This window comes from Pristiophorus japonicus, chromosome 11 (assembly GCF_044704955.1).
Source record: "Pristiophorus japonicus isolate sPriJap1 chromosome 11, sPriJap1.hap1, whole genome shotgun sequence".
Taxonomy (NCBI): Eukaryota; Metazoa; Chordata; class Chondrichthyes; family Pristiophoridae; genus Pristiophorus; species Pristiophorus japonicus.
In genome coordinates this window covers 66,970,039-66,984,684 of record NC_091987.1, presented here as the reverse complement: position 1 = coordinate 66,984,684, position 14,646 = coordinate 66,970,039, and the positions used below count along the sequence as shown (strand labels likewise).

Genomic DNA, 14,646 nt, shown 5'->3' with positions numbered 1-14,646 from the left:
TAGAAGCAGAAGTGGAATTCGTTGGAAATGTTTTTGATTCTGTAAATTAAATTAGAATTATTTAGCATTTGTACTTGTAAGTAGCTAAAAAGAAATCATCAAGCAAGAGGCTGGGTCCTTAAGCTGAACAAGAAGTTTGACCAGGAATAACTGTTTTAGTGAAGGTAAAAAGCAGCATTCAGAATGAACTGTGAGTTAATCAAATCAGAGGTACAGAATGTCTGTCTTTAATTTAGTGAGATTTAGCTGAAGTATAAATGTGTATTTCACTAACTCAATGACATTTGGCAGCCCCTTGGAACAGAACAATTCATTAAACACTAAACAATGGTTACAGATAACATGGTAGGAGACAATAAAAACTTAATTTGAAAAGTTTGATTATTCTTCAAGGAATAAAAGTCCACAGCAAAGAAACATCCTAAGTAAAGATGTTTAAACTTTTAGCACATTATAGGATAGAAATACTGCCAGCTATGTTACTGTATGAATGCATAACATGATCCTATTAAGTTCATCACTCTCAAATTTGAATGGAGGTTAGTGCCTCTATCAAAATATCAGAGAAATCTGGCACAAGTATTCATACGATAATAATGCCATTAGTAATTTATATTCTTATGTTCTTCTCCTAGTATTAATATTAACTCACATCTCAATTTTAACACAGGTAAAAGATGGGAGTCTTGAAAAGTCAGTAGGATTTGGCGCATTGGGACCTATCGTTCATTTAAAAAGTCACTAAAATTTAGTGGAAGTACACACCAGGGTTCATTAAGAAATCGTTAATTTTCTGAGATGTTATATCCAGTTCATTTGGGTTAGCATATTTAAGCAGGTTATAGCTCTTCACAAAGTAATGTCGGAGGTATCTCTGTAGCACACATTTCTGAAGCTTCTTTACCAACCGCAGAAAGCAGTTCTGGAAATTTTTCCAATCCTTAGAACGTGGATATTTCTCACAGGTCCAAAACAGCAGTGTCTGGAAAGAGGAAAGTTATCAGTTACTTCTTTATTAATTAATTTATATTGCTGGCTAGGGCTGATGAGTAAGATTTCATCACTTTAAATGTGGTTCCTGCTTTTGCGTTCAACCTACTGATGATCAAATGCCACCTGCAACCTTTCTCCCTCCCCTTCACCCATGTCCCTGGTTGAGCACAGCTATTTACAAAAACTTGGTATTCATTGCGGACTCTCTTGTTTAATAGACTGGTTATGTCAGCCACAATTGTAATCAATTTACTTAATCAAAAATTAGTTTCAAAACTATGATGGAGAAGCTAAAGAGAACACACCATCTCACATCAGAATAAAACATATTATAACATACCTCAGCACATATTTCATCTCAACCAACAACAACTACTTGTATTTATATGGCATCTTTAATATAGTAAAACATTCCAAGGCGCTTCACAGGAGTGTTATCAAATAAAATTTGACATCAAGCCACATAAGGAGATATTAGGGCAGAAACGTGGTCAAGGAGGTAGATTTTAAAGAGGGTCTTGAAGGAAGAAAGAGGCAGAGGGGGTCAGGGAGAGAGAAGAGAGAGGTAGAGAGAGGAAGAGAGAGGTAGGTAGAGAGAAGTAGAGAGGGGGAAGGGAGTTCCAGAGCTGAGGGACTTCGCCGCCAATGGTGGAGTGATTAAAATTGGGGATGCTCAAGAGGCTGGATGATTGCAGATTTCCCGGAGGGTTATGGGGCTGGAGGAAATTAGAGATAGGGCAAGGCCATGGAGGGTTTTGAAAACAAGGATGAGAATTTCAAAATCAAGGCATTGCTTAACCGGCAGCCAATGTAGGTCAGCGAGCACAGGGGTGATGGGTGAACGGGACTTGGTGTGCATGCTGTAAGTCCTTACAGTACTTTCTCCCTAAGATGAAGGAAACTGCATAAAGATTAAAAAGAAGATTGGGATAAAAACATTAGAGTCAATAGTGGAATGTTGGCAAAAAGGAAAGACATCGACCCTGAAACAAAGGCTACCAGAGATCCTTAGTGGCTGATCCAGACTGCAGACAGGTGTTACAACAACAACTTTTATGTATATAGCACCTTTAACGTAATAAAACGTCCCAAGGCGCTTCACAGCAGTGTTACAAGATAAAACAGATAAATTTGACACCGAGCCACAAAAGAAAAATTTAGGCAGATGACCAAAAGCTTGGTTAAAGAGGTAGGTTTTAAGGAGCATCTTAAAGGAGGAAAGAGAGGTAGAGAGATGGAGAAGTTTAGGGATGAAGTTCCAGAGCTTAGGGCCCAAGTAGCTGAAGGCACGGCCACCAATGATTGAGCAGTTATAATCATGGATGTTCAAGATGGCAGAATTTGAGGAGCGCAGACATCTTATGGGATTATGAGGCTGAAAGAGATTACAGAGATAGGGAGGGGAGAGGCCATTGAGGGATTTGTAAACAAGGATGAGAATTTTGAAATCGATGCGCTGCTTAACCGAGAGCCAATGTAGGTCATTGAGTACAGGGGTAATGGGTGAACGGGACTTGGTGCGAGTTAGGACATTAGTCATTACTGAAGATTTGAAAGAGAAATTTAGATTGTGGAGTAGAGGGCACTATAATAAATCAGCTGGAATCTGCTTTGCAAACTGAAGAACATTTCTACCTGTAGGTGATAGGATGTGATAACCAGTTTATTTCCAGGGCACCAGTAGTCTTCTTTCAGCTTATTTATGACCTGCAAACACTTTAGACGGCAGCCGCCATCTTCGTCCATGTCCTCTAATAGCACTTGCTCCGCACGTGTGAATGAGAGCTGCCAGTGGTAATTCGATCTTGCCAATAAATTAAATCCAAAAGACTGCCAGGATAGAAAGCACTGGGTATTAAGTTTAAAAAAAAAAATCACTAACCACAAATATATTTGCCAAGCAGATTTTAACGCTCCAATATTGAGAGTTTTATCTTCCCTGTCCCGACAGATTAACTTCAAAAAACAAAAACGTGTTGCACCATTTATGAATAAATGTACAACATGAGAATGAATACATAAGTATTATCTCTACGGGGACTTTTTTTAATGAAAGGGGGCATGAGCACTTCAAAGTGCAGAAGGAAATAACTGGATCGGATATTCTTGATCATAGGCTGGAAAACCAATAGCTATATTAGGTCCTTCCCTCTTCGTAAACCACCTCCATAACATCGAGCCTAGCTCAGATTTCAGCCATAAAGTCCAGTAATAGTCTCGCTCTCCCACAGTTTCTGTCTGCAGTATTGCACTATGGCTTGAACATCAGAAGTACTTGAGATTAAAATTCCAGTGAATAGGGCTTAGAGGGCACAGACAAAACTGGTAATGCCAACCCCACCACCTCAAAATTCATGAGAGAAACATTTAAAAATCATGAGATTTGGTAAGAAATCATAAGTTGCTATTTTTTTGGTTTATAAACCGCATTAGTGGCTTTATCTAATCTCTAACAGGTCACAGCTCCTTACAAAAACTTCAAAAGCATGTCTCGTGATTAAATCACAAGAGTTGGAGTTACTGTAAAAGAAATAGAGGAATGGCAATATGGGTAAGAGTTTCCGCTTTGGGTGCAATCGCCGAAACGTGCGCCCATTTTGAAAAGTGTTTTTCTACCACAAGTTTCCGCTCAAACTCATTTGAATATCACCAAATGCAAAATCTGCCATGAACCAGCAAAATCAGGCAGCTTTTTAAAATGTAATATTTGTGAAAAAGATTTTGCTTTGAAAAGTATTCCTAGATAGATTAAGAGTAGCAATGTGGTACAGTTCGATTAATACAGCTGAAAATGGGTATAATCACAAAAAATAAGCATTTTTAATCATGTGCCAATCCACCACCTATAAGTAACCTGATTTTAAATTACTGAAAATCACTTTTAAAAGAATATAGCAAAGCATTTCCTAGTTGTATTCTGGTACAGTAGTCAGTTTTAGTAAATTAAAAACAAATTCCTGTACATCCCAAAGCTTTTAAAAGGTGCCTGTTAGTGTCTTTGTGACCAAAAGATCCAGCCTAAATTTTAGAGCCTGCGCAAAGGCCTGCAAATGAACGCAATTAGTGGACACTCCTAATGGTGATTAATTCATCCTGAGGGCGTGGCCAGTTGTGGGCGGGGCAGGTTTCTAGTGCGATGTTTGTTGAACTAACATAAATAATCCCAGAAACTTGATTGGTGCTGAGAATAATTTGCGCTTAAAATTTGCAATTTTTTGCGTGGATTACGCCGATTTCAGGTGACTTGCACCAAATAAAACAGCGCAACCAAGCGGAAACTTTACCCTATTGCACCCACAGAAATAAATGATTCAATTACTTTCCTGATGCAGTAGAAACTGTGTGGAACAAAGTCAGGAATTCAAAAGGAAAAGCACAATTACCTCACCTGTAACATTCTCGTCATTCTTCGATAAAAGGCATCCACCCTACACCAATGTTTAATAACCTTATGTTTACGTTGCATAATAGCTAGACAGTGTCAAAAGACAGACCAACATAAATGCAAAATCTTGGGTCAATGCAATGTAACAGAATCAATAGCAAACATATTCCCAGCTGGGAAAAAACTACCACTCTGAAATGTCTGCACAGGAGCAGCTGGAGGATGTGAACCTGTGCCACCTGACCACGGTACACATCAATGTAGCAACCATCTTAAAGGGTTGTTGTCTCTCATGTGATGTTTCCCTAGCACGTGGTTCAAGATTTGGTGGAACTCTGTGGTGTGTAGAGGAAGTTGAATGAAGATTGCAGTGATAATTATTGGTTGCATTTATAAATAGAAGTAGAAATTAGGCTGGGGAATGTTTTATTTGCTGATCAGGGAGTCATAGAAACATAGAATATAGAAAAATAGGTGCAGGAGTAGACCATTCGGCCCTTTGAGCCTGCACCGCCATTCAATAAGATCATGGCTAATCATTCCTCAGTGCCCCTTTCCTGCTTTCTCTTCATACCCCTTGATCCCCTTAACTGTAAGAGCCATATCTAACACCCTCTTGAATATATCCAGTGAACTGGCATCAACAACTCTCTACGGCAGGGAATTCCACAGGTTAACAACTCTCAGTGAAGAAGTTTCTCCTCACAGAAACATAGAAACATAGAAAATAGGTGCAGGAGTAGGCCATTCAGCCCTTCGAGCCTGCACCGCCATTCAATGAGTTCATGGCTGAACATGCAACTTCAGTACCCCATTCCTGCTTTCTCGCCATACCCCTTGATCCCCCTAGTAGTAAGAACTACATCTAACTCCTTTTTGAATATATTTAGTGAATTGGCCTCAACAACTTTCTGTGGTAGAGAATTCCACAGGCCCTAAATGGCCTACCCCTTATCCAAAGACTATGTCCCCTGGTTCTGGACTTCCCCAACATCGGGAACATTCTTCCAGCATCTAACCTGTCCCAATCTTATATGTTTCTATGGGATCCCCTCTCATCCTTCTAAACTCCAGTGAATACAGGCCCAGTCGATCCAGTCTCTCCTCATATGACAGCCCAGCCATCTCTGGAATCAGTCTGGTGAACCTTCGCTGCACTCCCTCAATAGCAAAACTGAACACAATATTCCAGGTGAGGCCTCACTAAGGCCCTGTACAACTGCAGTAAGACCTCCCTGCTCCTATATTCAAATCCCCTAGCTATGAAGGCTAACATACCATTTGCCTTCTTCACCGCCTGCTGTACCTGCATGCCAACTTTCAGCAGGACAGGTGGTGAAAAGTCAAGAACTTCAATTATCTAGGTACTGACTGCAGAAAAAAAGCTGAGGAGTTCCTATTTCTAAGGATGGTGCAAGATTGCTTCCTTACTCAACTCGTCAAACAGAGAAAATAGTCAGAGGGTATTCTCGATCCAATCTTTAGTAATGACCTAGGTATGGTATACAATGTAAAAGTAGAGAAGGATCTAGAATCCAGTAACTGTAATATCATTACAAGTAAAATACTCATGAGGGTAAATACAAGTTGTTTTTTGTAATACTTTGTAACAGAGTCCAAAATCTTTGTAGTTCATTCCAGATCTTTTAAACTGAATGATACATAGCATTCTGGCTACCTCTGCTGGAAATAGGCCACAGAAGCAGGGAACTGAAAACCCTGCTATGGTTCTATCTTTCTTTAAGCTTCTTTGAAGAATGAATTCTTTCTCAATAGAATATTAAATCATTTCTACCATTCAAAATGAGGCATGATCAGCAATCGATTGGCTGTCGATTGAATAGTTTGTTCTTAACATCCCAGCGGCAATAAACACTATTTGGAATGTATGACATGAGTCTGTGGGGCCGAAATTGCCCACCGCACGAAACAGGGCGCATCTATTGATTTCGAAGGGTTCCATCCGCCCCAATGCATGAGATGGACAATCCGTACAAATTCAGGTCTTTGTGGGGTTTTTTGGAGCGGGGCAGAAGTAGTGTCATCATCGGGGCAGAAGCACGGTCGGGGGTTGGAGTAGCCGCCACTAGCGGGGTGGAAGTGGGGGTGGGTCGGAGTGGCCAATGCTCCAAGTCATCGCGCTGCAACATCACAACATACCTCACCTTCAGTTAAAGGGGAGGGCCGCTTTGAACTCTGCAGCCACTTTAGTGGCAAACACTGGGCCACCAGGGAGGGTTTCAGCCAGGCGAGCAGAGTGGGCCTGCCGAGCCAAGCCCGCGGGTATAATTGTCGGCCCGACCTGGCAGTCGGCCAACAATAAAAAATAAAATGGAGTTGCCGACAGCGACACCTCATCTTTAAGGGCGGTTGTGCCGACAAGCCACAGAAAGGGTAACGACAGAAAAAGCTGTCGGGGACACCAACTGGCAGCGACGCCGCTCCCGTGGGGCAATTTCGGAAAGGGGGTTGCCGCCGGTTGGTAAGGAGTTGGCGCATGCAAGTCGCAGTTGGAAAGTGGGCGGGACGGTCCCTTACACCGCTCCAAAACTAAAGGAGGGCAATATTCAAAATGGCGGCCTCGCCGCAGCCAGTCCGCACCGACCCGTGGCCGCTGCTTTCAGGCATCCCTGGGCCTTAAAGAAAGGGGCAATTTCGGCCCCTACAAGTTTACAAACATTACATTTTCAAAAGCATTTGGGGCTGGCCAAACAAATGTGATTAGATTCTGAATACAGGCAGCGACACTGCCAGTGCTGACCACCTTCCCACAAACTAACCATTATCACTCAGCAGTTTTGTGCATTTATCCTTTCAAAGAGAAAGGAATGAATAGTCTTTAAATAAGAACATAAGAATAAGAAATAGGAGCAGGAGTAGGTCATTTTGCCCCTCAAGCCTGCTCCGCCATTTAATAAGATCATGGCTGATCTGATCTTGGGCTTAGCTCCACTTCCCTGCCCACTCCCCTTCATTCAAAAACCTGTCTATCTCCACCTTAAATATATTCAATGACCCAACCTCCACGGCTCTCTGGGGCAGAGAATTCCACAAATTTACAACCCTCTGAGAGAAGAAATTCCTCCTCACTTCTGTTCTAAATCACATTGATCTGTCTGTGAAAAACAATACAAAAAAAATCTTTTGAGGAATGTCAAAGTTCTACTTTCTTCTCACAAGCAATAAATTGCTAGCACATTGGTTCTGCATAATATAAATATAAGGTCTTAGAATCATAGAAACTAACAGCACAGAACAGAAGGAGGCCATTCGGCCCATTGTGCCTGCGCTGGCTCTTTGAAAGAGCACTCATGCTTAGTCCCACACCCCTGCCTTTTGTCCGTAAGCCTGGTAGTTCCTCATGCTCAAGTACCTGTCTAACTCCCTTCATAAATTATTTATGGAATCAGCTTCCATCACATTTTCAGTAGAGCGTTTGAGAACCTGACAACTCTCTGACTGAAAACATTTCTCCTCATTTCCCCTCTAGATCTTTTGCCAATGATTTTGAATCTATGACCTCTTCTCCCCAGAGAGATGATAGACACCAAAAACAAAATCAAATAAAAGGAATTCAGGAGAAACTGCTTTACCCAGAAAAAATGTTTAGAATGTGGAACTTACTACCACATGTAGTAGTTGAGGCGAATAGCAATAAATGTATCCAAGGGGAAGCTAGATATGTACATGAGGAAGGAAGGAATAGAAGGATATGTTGATAGGGTTAGATGAAGGAGGGTGGGAGAAGACTCGTTTGGAGCATAAACACTGGCATATATCCAGGCATGCCAATGACACAAAGATTGATGGCACAGTAAGCACTGTAGACGGGAGCATAAAATTACAACGAGCAATTAGATAGATTAAGTGAGTGGGCAAAACTGTGGCAGGTGGATTTCAACGAGTGTGAGGTCATCTATTTTGGACCAAAGAAGGATAGATGCAAGTATTATTTAAATGGTGAAAAGCCAGGAACAGTGGAGGTCCAAAGAGATTTAGAGGCCCGTGTACACAGATCACTAAACTGTAGTCAGGTACAAAATTACTCAACCAGGTGAATGGAATTTTAGCCTTTATAACTAGAGAGCTAGAATATAATAGGCAGGAAGTTTTGATACAGTTATATATTGGCAGTGCAGATTCACCAGGATGTTACCAGGGCTCCAAGAGTTAGATTATGAGGAGAGATTACATAAACTTGGCTTAAATGCCCCAGAATAAAGAAGGTTAAGGGGTGACTTGATTGAGGTCTTTAGGGTTTTGAAATGAATTAATTGGGGCGATAGAAAGAAAGCTTTTCTGCTGGTAGGGGAGTCTAGGGGGATATAAGGGGGTTAGGAAACACTTCTTCACGCAAAAGGTAGTAGAAATCTGGAACTCACTCCCACAAAAAGCAGTAGATGCTCACTCAATTAATAATTTTAAATCGGAGATCAATAGATTTTGCCAGCCGAGGGTATTAAGGGATATGGAGTTAGGATACAGATAAGGTATGATCTAACTGAATGGTAGAAAAGGCTCGAGGGACTGAATGGCCTACTCCTGGTTCCTATGCTGGGACGAATGGCCTGTTTCTGTGCTGTAAATTCTATGTAATTTTATGTACAAGCCAAGGGAATTGTTCACTACAGCTAGATCGAAAGAAAAATTGAACAGTGAACAGAAAGATTGAAAATAACAGTGAGGCTAATGTTATTATGTATGCGTAAATGATATGGCAATTTTAGGCAAGGAGCAGATGTGCAGTTAAAAACGAATATCCAAAAGTTGCTGTCTGAGTTGTGCTGCTGTGCAATTAGCTTCAGGAAAATGACATTTCAATTTCTGCCTCACCATTGACATGCATTGAATGTCATGAAGTTGCTGTATTTGCATGGTAGATACATAGGATTATATAGGATATACACCACAAAAATGGTCCATGCTGGTGTTTATGCTCCACTCGAGCCTCCTCCTGTCTTTCCTCATCTAACTATCAGCATAACCTTCTATTCCCTTCTCCCTCATATGCTTACCTAACTGCCCCTGAAATGCATCTATACTATTTGCTTCAACCGCTCCTTGTGGTAGCGAGTTCTACATTCTCATCACTCTCTGGGTAAAGAAGTTTCTTTTAAATTCCCTATTTGATTTCTTGGTGACTACCTTATATTGATGGCCTCTAGTTTTGCTCTTCCCCACAAGTGGAAACGATCTTTCTCTGTATCTGCTCTATCAAAACATTTCATGATTTTAAAGACATCTATTAGGTCGCCCCTCAGTCTTCTCTTTTCAAGAGAAAAGAAACCCAGGCTGTTCATCCTTTCCTGATATGTATACCCTCGCATTTCAGGTATTATCCTTGTAAATCTTCACTGCACCCTCTCCAGTGCCTCTATATCCTTTTTATAATATGCCGATCAAAATTGTACACAGTACTCCACGTGTGGTCCAACCAAGGTTCGATACAAATTTAGCATAACTTCACTACTTTTCCATCTCTCTAGAAATAAACCCTAATGCTTGGTTTGCTTTAATAAATGGCTTCGTTAACCTGTGTCGATACTTTGTGATTTGTGTATTTGTACTCTGAGATCGCTTTGCTCCTCTACCCCATTTAGATTCTTATTTTCCAAGTAATATGCGACCTACCTATTTTTCTTACCAAAATGTAATACCTCACATTTATCTGTGTTGAATTTCATTTGCCAAATCATATGCCCATACAAACTAAAAATGTCAAATTTTAGAAACAGAAATCCACAGCGCAGAAGGAGGCCATCGTGTTGGCACCGGCCGACAAAGAGCCGCACGGCCCTTGGTCAGCAGCCCTGAAGGTTACATATAAACCTATGAACAATGAACAATGGCGGAAAGGTAAAGAGCATCTGGCCCAACCCGTCCGCCCCACACAACTGCGACACCCCCTGCACCGCAACATTCTACACTCCACCCCAACCGGAGCCATGTGATCTCCTGGGAGAGGCAAAAAACAGATTAAAAACCCAGGCCAATTAGGGGAAAAAAATCTGGGAAAATTCCTCTCCGACCCATCCAGGTGATCAAAACTAGTCCAGGAGATCATCCTGGCTGTATTCAATTCCCTGCAGTACTTACCATCGTGTCTGCGCCAGACATCAAGAGGTTATCCAGTCTAATCCCACTTACCAGCTCTAGGTCCGTAACCCTGCAGGCTACGGCACTTCAAGTGTCCATCCAAGCACCTTTTAAATGTGGTGCTCTCTGCCTCCCCCATCCTTCCAGTCAGTGAGTTCCAGACCCCCACAACCCTCTGCGTGAAGAAGCTTCCCCTCAAATCCCCTCTGAACCTTCCACCAATCACCTTAAAACTATGCCCCCTCGTAATTGACCCCTCCACCAAAGAAAGTAGGCCCTTGCTATCCACTATATCCAGGCCCCTCAAAATTTTATACACGTCAATGAGGTCTCCTCTCAGCTTCCTCTGTTCCATTGAGACCAAACCCAGCCTATACAATCCATCCTCATAGCTAAGGTTCTCCATTCCAGGCAGCATCCTAGTAAATCTCCTATGTACCCTCTCTAGTGCAATCACGTCCTTCCTATAATATGGCGACCAGAACTACATGCAAGTAAATTTAAATTTTTTTTTTAATTCCCTTTGTCTCTTTTTTCTTTTAATCCAATCTTTCGTTCTTTATTTCTTTTCCCCCCTCTCTTTATTTCTCTTTCTGTACCCGATTTGGCATTGAATTCACCCTTTCTAATTTACACTTCCTTCTCAGTCCTTCCGCTGTTTATTTCCTAATCCTTAAATCGGATTGGTTAAGGAGATACCCTGTATGCTTGCCCTGTTCACTCAGATCCCAGATGCCCTGTTGCCCTCGCTGCGCCGTTATCAGCTCACACTTTCAGCAGCTTTGTGGGCAAAAATATTTTTGAGCTGAAGAATGCAGGGGCAAGTCTATCTAATGGCAGATGCTATTAGATGCCCTGCTACAGCAAAATCTAGCCAATTATAGCGTTACTGAAACAAGCTCTTGCCTTTAGTTGCTAGTCTGTTATTTTCATGTATATCGGAGTCAAATTCTTTGGACAGATGATATGGTGCTATGAATTTGGGCCTGTCAATCACTCCTGTAATCTTACCTTTATGGGAGTTGATTCACTCTGCCTTATAACTATTTATATGATAGCATGACCTAGGAGTGTAACAATGGAACTCCCAAGTGACCTGAACTGGATATCCATGTGTACTTCTTCAACCTCTCCGAAAATAAATCAAGTAAACACTTGGTGTGACATGGCTTAATAGAAAATATTATGCTTTTGTTTTGAATTGAATGAACATACAGAGCAATCATTATTATTGGATTCACTTATTTATATCTTTACAGCTTGCATTCATCTAAAAACATAAAAATGAACAAACTACGCTATCCTCCTTCGGTGAATCACCTTCGTTTCAAATTTGTCTGTTTACGCTCCTGTGAAGCGCTTTAGGACATTTTACTATGTTACAGGCACTAAATGCAAATTGTTGAAGCTAATTTCCTAATTCCCCTCTCTCATGTTCCATCCTCCTCACAGCCCATTGCTGTCTGACTACTATTCCCCCTCTTCACAGCTCTCTGATTTTTAAAAGCTGACTCGGCACTGATCCCTGCAGAGTTGAATTAATGGAGTTGACACAGCAGCAATGAGTGTCAATGATCACTGAAATGTCACATTATCTTTCATTGTTCATAGCATATTGGTTCAGACACTCTGTCCAAAATGTAATCAATATCTGCCATCCTGGCTGTCCTGTGAATTTAACCGCTTTTCAAGCTAAGTTTAGCTCAGTAGCATTTTTAATATGTAGGAGCTGATCTCCCGTGGTCACAGGTAGTCAAGACCAATTAGAATTTTTCAGGTCAAAGCATAGTTAGAGGGTGGAGCATAATGGATCCAATGTGGGATGGACAGGACAGGAGAAAGAGGAATGGGTAAATAGGAAGGGAAGAGAGAAGACAGTGGGAGAGGAGGAGGAGGAAAGGGAAGGGAAGGAAAGAGGTGGAGGGAGAAGGACTGAAAGATGAGAAAGGTAGAGAGGGAGGAGGGGAAATTAAACAACAGGAAGTGCGAGGGGAGAGAAAAGGGAAGTGCATGAAGGAAGGAGTGAGGAAAGGAAAAAGGATGAAGGGAGGTAGAAGAGGAAAGGAAGAGATGAGAGGAAGGAAAAGAAGAGATTGCTGAGGGAGGGGAATTCAAGTAGGAAGCTTTTGGGGAGAAGAAATGCAGCTAGTGGGGCTGGGGGGACAGGGAGGGGCTGGGTGAGCTGTGGATGGGAAATGCAGTCGATGGAGGTGGGGGGGTGTTGTGAGGGAAGGGATTGTCAGCATGCTGATGGGGTTGGAATGGGAAATGCAGCCAGCAGGGAGGGGAGGGAGGTTTGGTAGGGGAGAGGTGAACCAGTAGCTTACTTCTCAATGAGGGGTATACAAAGCGATTGAGGTCTATGTCTGAAGGGGAGGCACGGGTACTTGCTTATCGGGTGGAGGTGAGAAAATGTAATTATCATTTCCCATTTGAATTTTGTGGTCATTTTGCCTGGCTGCTGGTGCTTCAGGATTCCGATCCTCGACAGCTATCTGGTCTCACTGTACTCCAAGTTGCCCTGTTCTTGTTTGTTCTTCATTTTGTGCGGTGGGTTCCTGATGTACGCTTTACCGGGATGAATGAGGGTGAGAGAAGGGGGCTGCAAACATGCTCAATAAGGGGAGGGGAAGAGAAGGAATTAAAGATTCGCTTGTCGATATTGTGGTGGGAGGGAGCCGAAATCCTGTTTGTAGGGAATGAAGGAAATCATGCTCATCGGAAGGGGGGGAAAGGGTAAATTGTTGCTCGCATGTTGTGGGAGGTGGGGAAGGTTATAGGGGTGGCCGATATTTCTGGTCAGTGAGCAATCCCTCCTGCTCGCCTGGAGCGTTGATAGATTTTCAGTAGTATCAATTTTACCTGAAAGGCTAATGCTCAGGATTCCTGTGTGTTCAGTTAGGGGCTATCTCCCTGTCACATCACTAAGTGCGGCCCCACTGTAATTATTTGGTTCCCTAATTGTTACATTTACAAAGTCATGTATAGGGGCAGTACCTTTAGAGTCTTGAGACCGGTTACCATTTTCATATATAAAATACACTGAGGTCACACCCAGGTGGCATACTGTGAAATCTTGATACGTGACATACAAGTTTATCCTGGTGAAGGAATTTCATAAATCCAGTAATGAACGGCAGCACTATTGGACTGGAAATACTGACATTTTTCATGGAAGTCATATAAAAGGTGTGCAAGGACTGCTGGCTGCAGAAATGGTATATTACTATGTTATCTTGAGTCAGCACAGAAATCAGAAACATATTGGAGTTGGTTGTTTTAGAGAATTGTAGTGCTCTGAATATTAGTCTAGGGTAATGGCCATAGACATCCTGATAGGTTGGACTTTGTAAAATAAATAATGCAGGGAAACTTAATGACTGATGGATATTTCAGTAAGAACGTCAGGTATAATTTTGTGTCAGTCTTCTCTTATGAATTCCTTTAAGTGAATCAAATGAGTCTAATTGCTTATGGATGCATGTGATACTAATTTGATTACAGTTATGTTTAAATATAGTAAAGTTGGTAAATCAAATTAGAAAGGGCTATGCACATCTTTGGGTGTTAGTCCCAGCAGATTAACAGCGAAGGCCGCTGGATATTTTGAGGCTGTAATTACTGTGGTCCTAAACTATTACTAGAGATCTGCAGAGCAGGTCTCCAGTCATCCTGGCTAAACCTTGCCACTGGATAAAGACCTAGCTTTGTCAAGCCCGTGTGGTGGCTGGTGTGCAATGGTCACCACACGTTAAAAAAATCTACGCACAGGCATCTTCCACCCCCTCAATTGGAATTCAGGACTGGAACATCGGGTCCTTCATTGAAACATTTGTGAATTCATGTGGAAGCAATTCATCCTCGTTCAAGGGACCGCCTATGATGAAACTATTACTCACAATAAAAACTTGATTTTAACCCTTAGTCTGCCTGCTGACCCAGGCTCTTTGACGATTACAGTTCACCCACTAGTGGTCAAAGAAATACTGTAAAGGTACTCGGGTGTTAGGAGTAATTTTATTACTGTAATAACCAGTAAACAAATAAAAGATTGTAAAAAAAACTTTTATAATTACAGTTTAATACTATGCTTCTGTTCTTGTCTTCTTGTTCTCTCTCCCTTATTTTTATTTTGACCATAGATAACTTATTCCCTACCCAATGTTTTCTAT

At 41.7% G+C, this 14,646-nt stretch overlaps 1 protein-coding gene across 4 annotated transcripts in view; it reads right to left on the bottom strand.

Annotated features, from left to right (window-relative positions):
• Positions 1-211: 211 nt before the first annotated feature.
• Positions 212-14,646, bottom strand: part of mab21l3 (mab-21-like 3) — a 63,791-nt gene continuing 49,356 nt past the window's right edge. For 3 of the 4 annotated variants that reach the window (XM_070892946.1, XM_070892945.1, XM_070892947.1), the window contains 2 exons: positions 2,629-2,823; positions 212-982 (listed from right to left, as the gene is read on the bottom strand). In XM_070892946.1, the coding sequence (XP_070749047.1) occupies positions 749-982; positions 2,629-2,823 (429 nt within the window). In that variant the 3' untranslated portion in view covers positions 212-748. The remainder of the gene's footprint in view (positions 983-2,628; positions 2,824-14,646) is intronic. The other variant, XM_070892948.1, reaches the window with a different exon arrangement.